Here is a 13,675-nt window from a genome sequence, read left to right on the forward strand (position 1 = left end):
CCCTTTCATGTCTGAATTTTCTCTTGTCCTCCACCAACAGCCCTGTGCCACCTACAGCCTTCCCTCAGCCACCACCATTTCCTAAGGACCCTTGGAATCCCTTCAACTATAATGACCACATTCCCATGTGTTCCACTGACAGCTAATAGCGATCCTGAATTCTCTTCTTCTCTCCCCACCTCCTCCGTTTGTTTTTTTTTTTAAATTTTTTTTTTATTTTTTATTTTATTTTTTATTTTTTTAACATCTCCTATAACCTCTCCCCTCTTTTCTATGTGAGCCTTTGAGAAGTGAGGGCTATGTTAATATTTGATCATTTGACTTACTGGCTAAAAACCTACAGCCCAAACAAACCTTTGGCCTGACTGGTCAAACCAACTTGAACTTCCTTTGCTGCTACTATTACTGTCTAGCTCTTGAGAGGGCTACTTCCAAGGAAAGAGCTTGTTGAGGCCCAAATGATGCCCTTGGAGACTCAATTTACTCTGAAGAGGTCAAAGGAAGATGCCAATCTAACAACATTATTTATTTATTTTTTTCTGGACTGAAAACACAGACCAAGATGATTGGGACCAAATGGAAAACATTCCTATTAATTCACAAACAAGAATTGCGCTATAAAGCAATTCATACTTACATTGAAAGCTCCCAGAAGAAACAGTGTAGGCTGTAACCCAACAGAAAATATCAATCGTAGGATTGTGGAAGCGATTAAGGCCCGAATGCCATGGGGCTTGGGCAGAGCAATGACGATTGCCAGAGAGATGAGCATGGCTGTCCACAGGAGGCCTGACCAGTGTGGCTCTAACGTTCCTGGAAAGACAAAACAGAGTTCTTTGGAATGTGTGCTTTCATGGCATGTAGGTGACAGCTGAAGGCAGGTCTGACGAGATTTTCTTCAGTCTCCTCTCTAAACTATGTTGTTCTGATTTTCACTTCAAATTCTCAAAGTTTCAAGGTTTCTAGACTTCCAAGCCATCATACATGTCCCTTCTGCCTGGAAAATTCTCGGCTCCTCCTGTGTCTCTTGGGTTTAGTTGAGATATTACCAATCTTGACAAGTCATTCCTAGTCAAAAAGAGCAGGCAAAGTGTTCTCCTCCCCATACGTCCTGGTCATTCCTGTAGGCCTGGTATGCTAGGGCAGCTTTCTATCCACCGAGCTACATTCCTGGCTCACATGCTGCTCATTTCTTTTCTTTTCTTTCTTTCCTTCCTTCTTTTTTTTAAAATTTAGTTATTTTTATGTGCACTGGTATTTTGCCTGCATGTATGTCTGTCTGTGTGAGGGTATCAAATTATTTGGCTCTGGATTACAGGCAGTTGTAAACTGCTATGTGGGTTCTGGGAATTGAACCCGAGTCCTCTGGAAGAGCAGTCAGCATGCTCCCGAGCCCCAAATGCTGCTATTTTCTAACCATCGTTTTACTTGTCTGTCAGTTTTCGGTTTAGACTCCAAGTTTCTTGAGAAAAGTACCTGGCACAGAGGAGAGACCAGATACTTATTCAACAAATAAAAATGACCCACGGGTCATAATTTACTTCTGGGGACGGAGAGACTGGAAGCCTTTGCTTGCTTTCTATTAAAAACATGCAAAGGAAAACTACAGATTCCATGGCTGAACTTGATTTCCGCAAGGGAAGGGGGAAGGCAACTTCTGGCTCTTGGGCATCATCTCCGGTTAGATTACCCCTGCAGTCAAGGAGCTTCTACCAGTTTTTGTCATCTCTTGCTATTTCAGGTTCTATTTAGAGTGTCCCACGAGATGTCTTGGTTACATAACACGAGCCAACATGGCTAAAAATACAGTTCTGTAAAACACTCATTAAAAAAAAGAAAACACCCCTATTGCAAATGCTGTCACATTTTGAGTCTCCCTCGGATGTAAACAAGCAGTGCCACATGATTCAGGACACTTATGTAAAGGAGCTTTTCCTCTTTAGAATGGCCAGCCATACAGCACAGTCCAAGAAGAGGTAACTAAGCAGGTGGCTGCTCTTTTTCCAGCTCAGTTCCATCTACCCAGAGGCATTTTCTCTTCAACAACTGTCCCCCTAGAGCCAGCCACTTGCCTTTTTTCACTTTCGGTATCCTTGAGAAGGAAAAACTGGTTAACAACGGGCACAAAGAGGGCAGTTCAGATCTCCAGGATCCATGTTAATGTTGGGTGGGTGTGGCTCTCCTGTAAACCCAGTGAGTGGGAGGCGGAGACAGGGAATCCTCCAAGCAAGCTCACTGGGTAGACAAGCTGGGCTCAAGTGAGAGACCTTGCCTCAATATACAAAGTGGAGAATGATCAAGGAAGACATGCAATGTTAATCTTGGGCCCCTACACGCATACATATACACATGTGCTCACACGTGTGACCACACACACCACACACACAGAAAATTAAAAAAATAAAAGAAAAAGAAATGGGCACAAAGGCACGTAAAGTTTATGCAAATTCAAAATGTGGATTCTGGGGGCATATGTACCATTTTGTGCACATTTCACAACTGTCACACATCATATTCTCTCTCCTGTTCTCATCAATTATCATTTATCTCGGCCCCCTCTGTCAACCTATGGGTTGGTGCAGTATCTCTACTTTAAAGGGAATCCAGTTTTTATGTATTTTCTCCAAAGTGATATAGCAAATGGCCAGAAGTTACATGCCTCTAATGTTAATAGTCTTTAGCTACTATTAAAAAAAAGAATTCACTGTAAGCACAGATCGAGAATTTTGGCAGTTTATAGTTATATGACCATCATAGGATGTTCTCACCACAATCAAGACCCAGAACGTGCTTACCCTGACAAACATGAGTACCCTGACAGATTTCCTGGAGCTCTCTGCAGTTTATGTGTTGCCCCATCCCTACCCCGAGGCTACCATGAGTGTGTTTTCTGTTACTATAATCTTGCGTTTCTCATAAAAATGGAGAAAGAACTGTATTAGCAGGTAGTCTTTCGTGTATGACTAATTAGTGTTTAAGAATCAGGCTGGTTACTCCTACTTCACTGTTTTTATTGCTGAGTTACTATGGATGTACCACAATTTATTTATTCACTCAATAATGAATGGATATTTGTGGTCATCCCAGTGTGGAGATATTCAGAATGATGCTACTAGAACATTCAAGTGCTAACCTTGGAGTGGAATTGACACTGTTGTTTCTTTTGGATAAACACAGGGAAGTAGACTGTTGGCTCTTATGTATAATGTCCAACTTTGGGAGACACTGCCATATTGCTTTCCAAAGAGATTGCACCCTTTTGCCTTTCATTAGCCCTTGAATGTTGACCGTCTTTTGTAGAAATATATCACTGTTGTTGTAATTTGTAATTTACTGACAACTCATGATGTGGGCTATCTTTTCATGTACCTATTGGTCATTCTTAGATCTTCTTTTGTTATTTATTTGAACAAGTACCTTGCCCATTCTTTTACTAGGGCATCCTTTCTATTACAGTGTTTTATGTGTTCATATTCTGCATAAAAATCCTGATATATTCAGATATATTCTTTGGAAATATTTTCTCCCATTCTCTGACTTACCTTTCATTTTCATAAATGTTTAAAACCATTTAAAACAGATTACTTACTTTTCTTTATTTCCTTCCTTCCTTCCTTCCTTCCTTCCTTCCTTCCTTCCTTCCTTCCTTCCTTCCTTTTTTTGCCAAAGGCAAGGTCACTATGTTGCTCTGGCTGGCCTAAAACATTTTGGGCTTGAATTCACAGAGATCTGCCTGACTCTGCCTTCCATATGCTGGGATTAAAAAGCCCATACAAGCAAGCCTGGCCTTCAATAGATTCTTAATGTCTTAACCATAAATGTGGCTAGTACAACACTTGCACCCAAGTCCTGAAGAGGCCAATGTAAGAACTTGCTCTCTTCTCCTTATTAACATGGTACTGAAAACTAGTGCTAGACTCCAAGAGACTTGGTCTAGAAAGAAATCTTGGACGCAGCTGGAGAAATGTGAATTTGGACTATTATAGGATTTACTGTTAGTTTTGTTACATATGATAATGGCATGGTGGTTATATATATTTTAAAATATGCTTATAAGTTAGAGGCACACTGAAATATTTATGGTCAAAACAACAAAATGTCTAAACTTTTCTAAAATGTTTCAAAAATATAGCAGGGGGCTAGAGGAAACAAGTTTAGCAAAATGCTAATTGTTCAAGCTGGGCTGATGTACATGGCAGTTTGTCATGCTGTTCCTTCCACTCACAGTAAGTTAAAATATTCCAATCATTAGAAAGTTGAAGGAGCCACACTCTCTTTACTTGAGCCATGGTGGCATGCTCACAGACTAAGCAGTATCTGACTCTGTACCAGTACTGTGCTTCCTATATGTGGCTTAGCAGGCTTGGGAGATAGATGCTTTTGAAAAGGAGCTTTTAAGGCCACCGCTGCCCTTGGCTGCTAAGGTCTCATAAGCCACAGAACCACAACACTGTACAAAATAAGGTCATTATGCTCATCTAAGAGGTATATTTTAGTAATCCTGTTTTTAGGATGTAAGAAATTGTGATGTAAACATACATAGAAAATTTTATTTTGGAAATGCTGGAGATCAAACACTGGCCTTGGTCATGCTTGGCAAACATCCTACTACTGAGCTGCACCTACAGAGTCTAATATACACTAATCTCACGTGAGCATTTTTGGTTTAACAAACCACATCTATTTTCTGAGCAGTATGAATGCAACCGTTTTCCTAAAAACAGTTGGTGTTTAGCACAGAAAATTCCCATGGCACGTGTTACAAATGGAAGAATTCACTCTGAAGGTGAACTGCTGTTTCCAAGGTAATGTCAGTCTCCATACCATGAAAGGGGATTTGTAGGTTGAATCAGCCTCCTTTTATTCCCAGGATCTCTGATACTGCTTTCCAGTTAATCCATTGGCATGAAGTTCTAAATCCATGACTCACAATCAGACAAGGAAACCTTGTCTCCTTCAGGCTAATGAAGGTGGTACCATACCCAGAGTGCACCACCATAGAGTTGGGAGGATCTCAACCATCACCTCATTCAAGGAGTCTCAGATTTGACTGTTAAGGGTTCAGCCTTCTACAACTATTTTGTAAGAACCTTCTAGGCATGTCTGAAGCCACACCAAAGCCTCAGCATCCTGACTATGTGTCAGCATCTAGTAATATAGGGAATATCATGGAGTAACAAAAGAGGCATATACAGAGTCATATGACCAGTGGCCAACAAACCCCTGTCTAGAATTCCACAGTATGAAGGCTAATACTGAAGCATGGGGGGGGGGGGAGAATGTCAACTCACTGTCCCCAGACACTGACCTGGATGCTGGTACCAACAACCAGTGAAGAAAACAGTTGGGTGAATCATTAAAATCTGTTTGAAATATCAGTTTTAGAGGGATGGAGGGCACATAAAAGCACATGCAAAGAAAAGGCTGGGTAATCTGCTGGGATGAACACAGTAACTTCCCTGAGTTGGAAAGAGACCTGGGAAATCATCAATGGAGGTCTGTACTGGCTCCCTTACAGCTCTTACCTCCACCGATTAACATCTTGGTTAAGGGAGACACCTCCCCAGAGGAAAACTGTAACCCTGTGTTCCAATCAAATCTTTTCAAACATAAATACTCATGTTGCTTAATTCAGCATTTATTTAAAGAAAAAAATGCCCCTGGGCCTTTTAGATCATGCTTTTGGGGAGGAGTGACCCTTTAAATGATGCCTTCAACAGAAAACAGAAAAGTTAAGTCCTTGAAAGGATATGTAGCATTACACAACATATCATCACTTTAAAGTTGTTCCTTAAATACACTTTTATTGTGCATATGCTGCTTAAATCTACAACTATAATATTCAGCTCAAATATTCTCAGTGTTTTTCTGGGTCTGACTCGGGGCTTCTTTATCCCATTAAGTTTCATACAGGATGCTGGTGGCAGGTTGTTTTACTTAAAGGCAAAGTGGTATGCCAAAAAGCTCTGATGAAAAATTTAGCTAAAAACTGGACCTCCCTGGAGACTGGGATGCATGGGACTGGAAGCATGGCTCCACGCTAGAGCATTTGCCAAGCATGTATGAGGCCTTAGATTGTATCCTTAATGTGGTGAGAAGAAAGAGGATGAGAATCTCTAATAGAAGAGGAACAATTCCCCATAAGGCCAGGGCCTCTCAGACACCAGTTATCAAGCTGAGGGTCCCCCAATAGAAAAATGTTGTCCTGTTTGCCTTTTCTCATCAAAACATGTGGAGGGCTCATGCGGATGACTGGAAGGAGGTGGTGGGTGGGGGAAATCCATGAATGGTAGCAGGCAGCTCTCCACAGTCTAAACATTCAAGGAGTACTGGCCACAGTCTCAAGACCTGCCTCAGCCCTGACTTGCAAAAGGAAAAGTAGATTCCAGAGGTTTCTTATAGTCTCTAGGCTGAAAACCATTCCAGAAGTGTGGTATGGGAAAACACACAGTGGATTGATTACAAAATGTCTATGCTGTAAGATCAGCTCTCCCACTAACTAGCTTGGCACACTGTCTCTCTCAACTTCTCAGACACATGCTTTCCCCATATGTAAGACATGGGGCTTTAGACAATTTCTGACAGGCTCCATAGCTTCTCTTCTTCTTCTTCTTTTTTTTTTTTAAACACTATTTTAAGTTTGACTTAAAGCCAAATCTTGGTTAAAAGCTACTATTTCCTCTTATCTGGAAATGGGTAACTAGGGTCCTAAATGGCATCAATGGTTTCAGTGATAGAAGCTAGGACCCAAGTCATAGCCTTCCTGCTGTCACCAGCTGTTTCCTTGAAACTAAAGATACTGAGTCAGGCATGGTAGAGTATACCTGTGTGCTGGCTAGTTTTATGTCAATGTGACCCAAGCTAGAATCATTTGGGAAGAGGGAACCATCTCTGACTGGATGTGCAGAATTAGAATTCTCAGACTTTAGGGTATTTTTTCCCCTTCTTTTTATAAATAAGATTTTAATAATATTTTATTTTTAACCTGGAGGCCAGTGGGATTACCTAGTATTTAATTTACTTAAGAAAAGAATATCTCAACATGTAGTACAAGTCTGTGTTTCTCCCCAAAAGTTCTGTTAGCAAAATCAAAAAAATAGGCTGAGCAAGCCAAGAGGAGCAAGACAGTAGGCAGCACCCTTCCATGGCCTCTGCTTCATTCGGTTCCTGCCTCCAGGTTCCTGCCCTGACTTCCTTTGATGTTGGACCGTCATGTGAAAGTGCAAGCTGACATAAACCTTTCCTCTCCAAGTTGCTATGGGTCCTACTGTTTTATCCCAGCAACAGAAATCTTCACTAAGGCAGCCTGTCACCAGAAGGCTGAAGAGGAGAGGAGCATCCTGGGTTCCAGGCTAGCTTGTACTATACAGCAAGACTGCGCCTCTGAAGAATAGAGAAAGATACGGTTACCTCCCCGCACTCCTTTAAATGGGTAGAAAAATGCCACCAGCAGGTTCATTAGGACGGCCAGGTTGAAGGAGATGCTGCTCCAGAAGGACATGTTTCGGGCACACCAGTACAAGACAGGCTGGGCTGGGGAAACAAACGGAGTCTGTGAGGTTGTTGATGATGACAAGTCGGAGTGCTAGAGCTTGGCAGGGCCCTTCCTCCTCCCAGACCCCCACAAGTCCACTTTTGTTCCCAGTTTGGACCACAACAGTAAGAGCGATAACTTGTTTCAAAGCTGGCACACAGTGACAATGACATCGGGTCACTGGAGAACTCACTAACAGAAGATGCATTGGGGTACAAGGAAAGAAGAGAAGGGCAAAGGCTGGGCCAGCTCAAGGTCCGGCATGCCCCAATCAGCTCCACCAGTTATGGAATCTGAGGGTTATCCAGAGTTCACACACTATGGTTCTGGTTCTCCCCAGACCTCCAGTACCAGAGGAGATGCTCAGAGAGACCCAAGAATTCAATTAGCCTTTTAGAAATGTCAGTGAGACAGAACATTCAGAGTTGGCCCAGCTGAGCCTCTGACTAAGCCTGGTACCTTTTTCTTGGCTTAAAACACTCCATTAATTCCCCAGTGCAGGACAGTTACCCCTTTCTCACCACTGAGTCATGTGCCATTTCCTCCAATGGCACAGTTGATCTCAAAACCAAGGAACTGGGGACGGCAGGTGGCTGACCATGGTCAGCGGCGGAGTTCACATTTCCAAAGGCTCCAGGAGAGAAAGGGTATGTGGTAAAGCTATCACAAAGGGGCAGGGGACACTTGGCACATTGCCACCTTCTTAAGCCATTGCTTCTGACTGATGATTCTACACCACAGAAGTCATAGAAGGAAGTGAAGTGGCCATGGAGGCAGCCATGGAGGGGACAGCTTCCACAAGCTAGTTCTCATTAGACATCACGCCCCCTAGAGCAAAGCACTGGGTTTGTGAGCCAGGATCTCTATCGTGAACCACCTCCCTACCAATGAAATCTTCACTTAACTTTAGGACAGCAGCCAATGACAAATCCAATGATCCTATAACGATGCCTGCCACGGCAGCCAAGTCTCTGGAAACTTCCATCCAAAGAAAGTTATGGACCAATTAAAGAGGTCTCTGTGTAATTTACTAATTGTTGATATCATGTTGGAACTTGGTCACAGGCAATGTTTCAAAACCGTTGATTTACAGAGCTATGAGCAATCATCTAGTTTGAAATTCTTCATTTTGAAAAAATAAGAGAAACCAATGCCCAGAAATTGGAGGAAGTATTGTCGAATTCATTTCCCCAAGTTAGTGATCATCTGGAGCCAGTGAAAGGGGTAAAGACAGATGGCCAATGTCACCATTCAGTAGAGCTGACTGACTCCAGTCAACTTCCAGGTAGCAATTTAATATTTCGTAAGTTAATTGCTGAAACAAAAAGAACATACTTTTTGAGCTAGGGTCTCTCATGTAGTCTAGGCTAGCCTCAACCCAGTTCTGCAGCTTAGGATGTCCTCACACTTTATTCTCCTGCCTCTTCTTCACTATTGTTGTGCACCACCATGCCTAGTTTTATGTGGTGCTGAGGACCAAACCCAGAGCTTCATGCACATTATGCAAGCACTGAATAACTGAGCCACATCCTTCCTCTGCTGAAGCAAACTAGAAATGAGACTTCATCTGCTCTGCCTGGAATAGCCTGGAATAGCCATTGGCACTTCTTTGGGGACTGATGTCCACTTCTGGTATACATAAAAAAAAAAAAATAGGAAAAGAACTGGAGAGATTAATGGCAGAAAGCTGATAACTGCTGAATTTGAGTGACGAGTTCAGGGAAACTGACAGCATCTTTATGTATTCATCAAGAGCTCATGAGAAGTCCAGGAAGGATATAAGAAGCTAGTAGAAATCTGTGATGGTCCATGGGAGCCAGAATTCCCCGCATGGGAATATGTACCCTTCAGTACAACTGCAATCAACGGCCTTTAGGGCATACAGTGTACGAATACATCCAATTTCCCAAAGCTAACATTTTTATACTGTCATTTCGATTCCGAACAAATAAATATTCACTCCTGTAGCTCAAACAGTTATTTATCCAGGGGCAAGGAGATGGTTAGAGACCTACAATACCTTTACACTTCCCGTGGTACATGCAGCTATGTCCCCTCCTTCTCCAAACCTTCCCCCCACTTCCCTACCCCACATACTTTGCTTCTACATCCCAACCTGATGGTAGCTCCCATGAACACACTGTTCAGCTCCCATGCACCCCCTCCCCCCCGTTGTGATATAGACACATGCCTCCACTTTTGCTGTAACATCAAAGAAAGCTTTGATGGAACACCCTAAGGGGGTCAGCTAATTGTTGTCCCGAGCATGGCTGTATCAGTGCTGTGCTTCTCATACGTGGAAGGTACGGCAGGTGCTGGCATGAGGTTTCACAGAGCAGATCGTAAAAACCGTGGCTTTCTGCTCACACTCACGCTTCAATCATTTACTCTAAGGAAAGCAACTGCTGTGTCGTGAGGACACGGGAGACTCCTGGAAAGGTCTATGTGCAGAAGAAAGGAATCTCCTGATTCCAGAGCTGCTGGAGAGCAGTGAGGAGTGTACTCACCCAGTGCTCAGATGACAACAGTCCTGGATGGCATCTCAGTGGCCACCTAATGAAAGGCACTAAGCCATAACTATCCAGCTAAGCTACTCTCCAATTCTTGACCACAGGAAACTACAGGACAATGAGTAGTTGTTCTTGTAAGCCACTGTGTTTTGGGAATGATTAAAGCAATCAATAGACTTTCTATGGTAAGCAAAATGATGCCCAATCAAATGTCGCAAACCTGAATCTTCAGCTTGTGAATGTGATATGTTACGTGACAAAAGAGACTCACAAAGTCTTTTAAGTGAAAGGAGGAGGCAGAAGACCCAGAGGGATACAGCCTGGAAAAGGCTCTCCTCGGCATCGCTGGCTTGAAGACGGAGAAAAGCTCATCACCCAGAAATACAGGCAGCTTTTAGGAGTCTTAAAGCGCTGGAGGGACACACGAACACATCCTGCCCATGCCTGGAGTTTTAACTCTGTGCGAACCTCACCAGACTTCTGCCTTCCAGATAGCACACGTACATTGCTGTAAGCACTGGGGCTTGTGGCAGTGTGTTATAGCAGCAGTAGGCAATGGAACATAACCCCCCCCCCACCCTGCACCCCATCTTTTAGGCTGTGTCATCCGCCCCTGCTAGATGTCACCATCATCCCTCTTCTTCTTTCAGGTCTTTATTTCCCATACGTCTGTAACCTGTCATTGCTTGATTATAGCCCTGGTCGTAATCAGCTTTGTATTGTAGCCACTTAAAAATATGCATGTGCTGTCTGTCTCCTTACAGCTCGTTAGTTCCCACAGGAAGAAATATGAACACTGCTAAAACCCCCACTGCATCTTGCAGTGTGTTTGCTTTTACTAAGGACTGTAATTTAGCCGGATTGATATACTTGCTGCGCAACGGCAGGAAGGTAGAATGCCAGCACCCAAGACAGCCAAAGCTATTGAAATAACCGCATCCAGGGCATGTCTTGGTCACACTGGTTCCTGGTTGTTTGTTTTAAAGAAACTGGGCTTTTCTGGATGACTTAAGACTCCACACAAACAGCATTTCCCACCTCTAATGTGATAAGCATGAGGGACAATTCCCAGCAAGAAAGGGTCAGCATAAGCAACTTTATCTGAGCTCCCTCTTGCTCTGTCTTCTTTCTAGTTACCACAGCCCAGAATCTTCTCTTCACCAGAAATGATCTTCAGATGGCAGAAAGGGATGGCCCAAGAAGAACGTGTACACACAGGAGTGTGTGTGTGTGTGTGTGTGTGTGTGTGTGTGTGTGTGTGTGTGTGTTTCAAGAATAAAGCAGGAAAGGGTTTGTGGCGAGAAATTCTTAAAGAAGATAAAACTAATTTCTACTAAAAAGGATTTATTTATCTTTATTTTAAGCATACGAGTATTTATCTTGCATGTGTGTATGTGCCTGGTACTCACAGAGGCCAAAGGAGGCTGTCAGATTCCCTGGAACTGGAGTTACAGGGGGCTGTGAGTGGCCAGGCAGGTGCCAGGAAGTGAACTCAGCTCCTCTGCAAGAGCAGCCAGTGCTCTTAACCGCTGACCCATCTCTCCAGTCCCAGACTGATTTCTTAACACTATGAAACACTCATATCAGTAGCCAAAGAGACACTGAGGGTGAACTGGCTACTGATTTCCTATCACACAGTCACAACCTTCGTAACTTCAGCCAAAGGTAAGCCAGCCTCACAAACACGACAGAACAATCTCCCGGGCACACTTGGTAGAAGAGAAGTCAGCGACTTAGTGAAGAGAAGTGTGTTCCATTTTAACACAGCTTCTAATGAGAGCATCTCTTCCCTTCCTAAGCACTTGGAATGTTTAACTCACTTATTATTTTCCATTTTTGTCTTAGTAGATAGCTTTGAAGCCAATTAAAATTTTTTCAGATGACAAGCCTAGTTGTTCTTAAACTTCCCTAAAACAAACACTATTTTTCAAAAACAGAAGGGCTGAAATGAGAGAAGGCACTAGCTGCACTTCAAGAAAGATCAGGGGAACAATGAGATGGCCTTTCTGTGGTAAATGAATCTTGACTGTCTGCTGTGGATATCATTCTGTATAAATAAAACACTGATTGGCCAGTGGCCAGGCAGGAAGTATAGGCAGGACAAGGAGAGAGGGGAATTCTGGGAAGTGAAAGGCTGAGTGAGGGATACACTGCCAGCTGCCGCCATGACAAGCCACATGTGAAGATGCCAGTAAGCCATGAGCCACGTGGCAAGGTATAGATTTATAGAAATGGGCTAATTGAAGATAGAAGAACAGTTAGCAAGAAGCCTGCCACGGCCATACAGTTTGTAAATAATATAAGCGTCTGTGTGTCTATTTTATAAGTGGGCTGTCGGATTGCTGGGGCTTGGCAGGACCCGGAGAGAAAACTCCAGCTACGACTGTCTACCGGATGGTTGAGGGTCTTCTGGGAACAGTTAGTCTGCCTGCTCTCCTCCCTCACCTTGGGGCTGAGGACCCACTACTACCCTGGATTGCACAACTCTTTGTGTGACTCTGGGAGTGGAGGGAAATGGGGAGGAAGGTGCACAAGGCAAGCCTGGTAAGGAAAGCAGGCCTGGCTCTGCTCAGACTGGCAGGGACCAGAGATAGCACAAGTCCCGGAAACCGATCTCTGACACAGCTCTCCCCTATTCCAGCCGCACCCTGCAAAGAGCCTTCAAGATCTCAATTGGAGCTTGACTTCAGAGTTTTGAATAAAACAAAACCAAAACAAAAACCAAAAAACAAAACCTGGCTCCCAACTCACACACACAAATAAAGCATGATCCTTTCAAAGTTGGTCACAACAGCTGATGCCAAGCAGGCTGCTGGTACTGAAGGATCACATTAAAACCTAATGAAAACTGGGAGCCCGAAGCCCTGAGGAGGTGGGGCGGGGGGGAGCTATAAATGTGCTTTAGACGAGTAGAGTAATCTCCATCTGACTTGGCTGGGCTTTACCACGGGACCTGCTGGTGAGCAATGCTGCATCTTACTCGGCAAACAATTACAACGCCTGTAAAATGCCTGGGAGTTTTGAACCTGAGCTGCTCCATCAGACGGAAAACAGAAGAGTCTCAGGAACAGGTGTGCCTGTCTGCATTCTCAGCCCAAGGGAACCAGCCTGTGAAGGAAAGGGCCTGGCCTTTTCTGTGTCTAGTTAAGTTTCCACAGGGAAACACCCAAACAGGCACTCCAAGTCATCCATGAAGCTCCCTGGGCCCATCAAATCAAATGCTGCACGAACACAGCCCATTTAGAGCCTTTAGATCAGGCCCATACACTGAAATACCAAAATTGTCTGTATTCAGATGGGAACATCACCAACCACCCCTGAATGGCTTCTACCCAGGCCAAGCGTGAGCCCAGAGCTGCAGGTTTCTAGAGCATGTCCAGGTACTATAGCTCACCTCGAAGTTTCTTCTGCCAGTTCATTTCATTGAAGAGGTCCTCGGAGCGCAGGAAGAAGTCATTGATCTTGCTGCCTTGCTCATCCCGCTCTGTGGTGTAATATATTCGCAGTTTGGATTCCTTAGTCAGGAATTCACAGATGCTGGGCACGGGGAAGACAATCTGTTCCATTGTTCGGTCCAGTCTGACAATCTAGGGTTAAAATATGTGGAGGGTAAGCAGTTATTCCCAGAGCT

At 43.8% G+C, this 13,675-nt stretch overlaps 1 protein-coding gene across 13 annotated transcripts in view; it reads right to left on the reverse strand.

Annotated features, from left to right (window-relative positions):
* The window catches only part of Itpr1 (inositol 1,4,5-trisphosphate receptor type 1), a 343,325-nt gene that overhangs the window by 43,073 nt on the left and 286,577 nt on the right, over positions 1-13,675 (reverse strand). For all 13 annotated transcript variants that reach the window (XM_028867566.2, XM_028867579.2, XM_028867576.2 and 10 more), the window contains 3 exons: positions 13,439-13,631; positions 7,411-7,533; positions 638-813 (listed from right to left, as the gene is read on the reverse strand). In XM_028867566.2, the coding sequence (XP_028723399.1) occupies positions 638-813; positions 7,411-7,533; positions 13,439-13,631 (492 nt within the window). The remainder of the gene's footprint in view (positions 1-637; positions 814-7,410; positions 7,534-13,438; positions 13,632-13,675) is intronic.

The sequence above is a fragment of the Peromyscus leucopus genome, chromosome X, assembly GCF_004664715.2.
Source record: "Peromyscus leucopus breed LL Stock chromosome X, UCI_PerLeu_2.1, whole genome shotgun sequence".
NCBI lineage: Eukaryota > Metazoa > Chordata > Mammalia > Rodentia > Cricetidae > Peromyscus > Peromyscus leucopus.